This window comes from Limulus polyphemus, unplaced genomic scaffold (assembly GCF_000517525.1).
Source record: "Limulus polyphemus unplaced genomic scaffold, Limulus_polyphemus-2.1.2 Scaffold1040, whole genome shotgun sequence".
NCBI classification, from domain to species: domain Eukaryota; kingdom Metazoa; phylum Arthropoda; class Merostomata; order Xiphosura; family Limulidae; genus Limulus; species Limulus polyphemus.
Window position 1 is genome coordinate 47,376 of NW_013666650.1, and position 3,574 is coordinate 50,949.

The 3,574-nt window shown below is 36.4% G+C and overlaps 1 protein-coding gene across 1 annotated transcript in view; it reads right to left on the reverse strand.

Moving 5' to 3' along the window:
* Window positions 1-364: 364 nt before the first annotated feature.
* Window positions 365-3,574, reverse strand: part of LOC111086357 — a 5,693-nt gene continuing 2,483 nt past the window's right edge. The window contains exons 2-3 of the mRNA XM_022388906.1: window positions 1,543-1,742; window positions 365-487 (exon numbers count right to left, since the gene is read on the reverse strand). Coding sequence (XP_022244614.1) covers window positions 365-487; window positions 1,543-1,742 — 323 coding nt within the window. The remainder of the gene's footprint in view (window positions 488-1,542; window positions 1,743-3,574) is intronic.

Below are 3,574 nucleotides of genomic sequence, written 5' to 3' on the forward strand. Positions count from 1 at the left end.
CAGCATTACTCTGTAATAGATATGTTGTCAGATCTGTTATTCAGCGGACCCATCGAATAATCAGCTTTTCTTGAATATAACACAATAAAACTTTGAACGTTGAAAGGCTTTACCATTAGACGCCATTACCCCTATCCATTATTTCTTTAGTTCGATTAATTTCTTTTTTTTACCAAGCTTTTGTATGACTGATAAGTAAATTATAGAAATAAATCTTATTCAAAATAATCGCAAATAAAGTTCTTTTATATGGATTAGAACCTGTAAAGTCAATGTATTTTTCAATGTAAAAGGCTCCGTTGTACAGTTGTCATGCCCAAAGCAATCCTTTACTTCCTGCTGCTTTTCATGATCCATCTAGTGCTTAAGGACAATGGTTTCCCAACACCTGTTTCAACAGTTCGATGGCATAGAAATCTAGAAGTGCTGCACCAGGTGGCATGATCGGTATGTCTTCGTATGGAATAGTATGAATACCAGCTTCTTTCTACAACTACTTAAGGAAGCAACTTGTGAACACATTACTTGTGTCGCATTTCCAGACGGAAATAATTCTCGATTATGTTGCCTCGGATATATGGACGATTCTTGTCGCTGATATTTGTGTTTGTGGACAGAGAATGCTATACTTAGCTTATCACGGTTGGGGTATGACTTGTTGTAGATCTGCTTCATGGTCCTGGTGCCCAAAGTTGATCCATATCATATTGTTTTAATGCCATAAAATAGAAGGGATATGAAAACATATTTCTTATCTGAACATATGTATATTTTGTATGTGTGTTCTGGTGGGTATGGGTGGGGGGAAGATGCTATTATATACCCTTCCCAAACAGTGACAAAATGTATTTCTGTTACATGCTATTCCACTGCGACTTAATATCAGACTGTGGTTATCAAGTGACTTGCTGATTTACATATTCAAAATCGTTCCAATATAACATGCTCAACCCTCAGTGTTACGCGATTTGTTACAGTCTCAAAATTTATAACATTTTAATTTTTCTCAGTTTTATATAGAAGAAAATATTTTTAAAAACTTAAGATGTATACAATTATACAGTTGATCTTTCTCACAAAAAACGTTGTAATACAGGGCTGTTAACCTAAAAAACTCAATTTTTTCACACACACATATATACAGATATGGCTAGCAAAATCTATTCTTTTCTAAAGTAATCATAAAGTGGTTTGATTTTGTTCTAAACCTCGCCATAGTTTAACAATAGTATGTATAAGAAATTGATCTTTAAGAACTAACTATTATTAAACCAAATAACTGGGCTACAGTTACTTTGAAATACATGACTGGGTATTAGTCATGAATTAAAGCCCTTAGAAACATATTATCTGCAGTAACTAATAACCGGCCATTCACCCGTATTATTAATGCTATCAAATATAAATCACCCTGCTAACAACGATCCCATAAGCCTTATGATGGTAATAGAAACAGTTTTTTTTGTTTTTGTTTTTGCTAAATTATTCATGTTTACGATTTTTTTGCATCTTTAAAGATAAATACTACACAGGAGCTCTCACCGATTTGTTGGTTGTGTAGACATGGTACTCAAAGTGATCTGGTTGAAGAGGCTGAACATAAGCAGAACAATACTGCCCCTGAAACAGCTCCCTACCTCTAGTGTTCGTCGCCACGATGTCATGACATTCTTCATAATCTCCCAGTTCTGAGATTGTCCCATGTAGGACACCACTAGGGACCTTACCAGAGGCGTCTAAAACTGGGAAAGAAATAGACACGTATATTTATATTTACTTAAAAACCTAGTAGTAACATCTACATTGGTTAACTTGTGTCTAATCTTATAGTTTAGCCTGGAGAATAGGGAAGTTTGGAAGTTTTCAAAACGTCGATCGTAAATTATGTTAGAAATAAGCAACAAAACAATGCGATTGTAGCGCCTTTCATTGCACTTGTAATTTACTAATTTTCGTTTATTTTACAAATTTATTTCACAAATAATGCCATTGAAACTGCTCCCCCCCCCCCAGTGGCACAACGGTATGTCTGCGGACTTGCAACGCTAGAATCCTGGTTTCGATACCCGTGGTGGGCAGAGCACAGATAGATAGCCCATTGTGTAGCTTTGTGCTTAATTACAAAGAAACAAACCATTAAAACTATATAACAAACTGCTACTATTTTATCCCTCATTATCCACGTTTCTATTCCTGAAGTTATTTTTACCAAACCTTCAACTGATGTTGTAGTTCTCTTTATCGTATAGAATGTTACTAAACTTTATTTAATTTACGAAAAATTATTATTATAAATTCATATAACAAATACAACACTGTCACAAAAGCATCTTTTGAGCACAAATTAGATATACAGTGTCTTGCAGTAGACTATAAATTGTTGTTGTTGTTTCTTAGTGCACTCGGTTCACCGCGAGGAATCGAGCCCTGGATTTTAGCATTTAAATCTTTAAACTTGCTACATTTCCTGTTAAAGAATATGGTTATCACTGTAAGTCTCTTAATCCAACACGTTATTGTCAATAAAGCCCCTTTAGCGGATAATTTATTTTCTTTTTTTAGTTCCATTAGCAAGCATTATATTGTCAGTGTAACCCCTTTTAGTAAACATAACAATATGTCACTGCAGCTTCTTCAGGGATCACATCAACGACCAGTGTTTTTTCTCAGGCTTCAGGAGCGGGTGACCCGGTGGTGGATCTCTCTACTTTTATACGTTGGGAGATTGAATGCTACATTGGTCAGCCTTTGTCCCCTGACATTATCCAGGCTCCTCCTAAGTCGCCTGAAATTGTTCTGCTTTTTCCTGCCTCCAGAGTTTGCTGTTCCTTCCCCATTGTAACCTGAGGATTCACCTGGACCTAATTCACTCTGTGTGGTAGACACCTCTACAAACATTATCGGTAATTGTCACTTTTAGCAGCACATTTCAAGTGTAGCATCATTGGTTTACTACCAGTGTGGATCCATATTGCAAATTTTGGAGTTCTTGCCGCATTGTGTGGAACATTCTAGTTTCAAGAGCAGTGTTACTAATATTGATACCAACCTCTTATATCAGGCAGACCAGGAAAGGAACGTCTGGTTCTCGATAGGTCTGGTGCTCAGACCAAGATCACTTACACAGTCACCCAATAATATGTCTGGTAAAGTAGTAATCAATTTTATTATGGAAATCTCGCTTGTTGCTATCTCCAACACAAGAGGGGAGACAGATATAAAAGGTGTAATTTTTTGTTTAATTTCTCTTTAAATTAGTAAATTATGTAGAATTTAGCCTCCAGGTATTACGAGGACTTGCGAATTTTACTTTTTGGTCGAAGTTATTTTTTGTTGGTTGTGTTTTGTATTTTAATTATGCAAAAAGCTACACGAGGGCTATCTGTGCTATGCCCACCACGGGTATCGAAAGCCGGTTTCTATCGTTGTAAGTCCACATACATATCGCTGTGCCACTGGGGGGCATTTTTGTTGGATTTCGTAATCATGGTACTTTAGGGTAAAATTTACACTTGGTTTGTTTGTTTTGAATTTCGCGCAAAGCTACATGAGAGCTATCTGCGCTAGCCGTCCC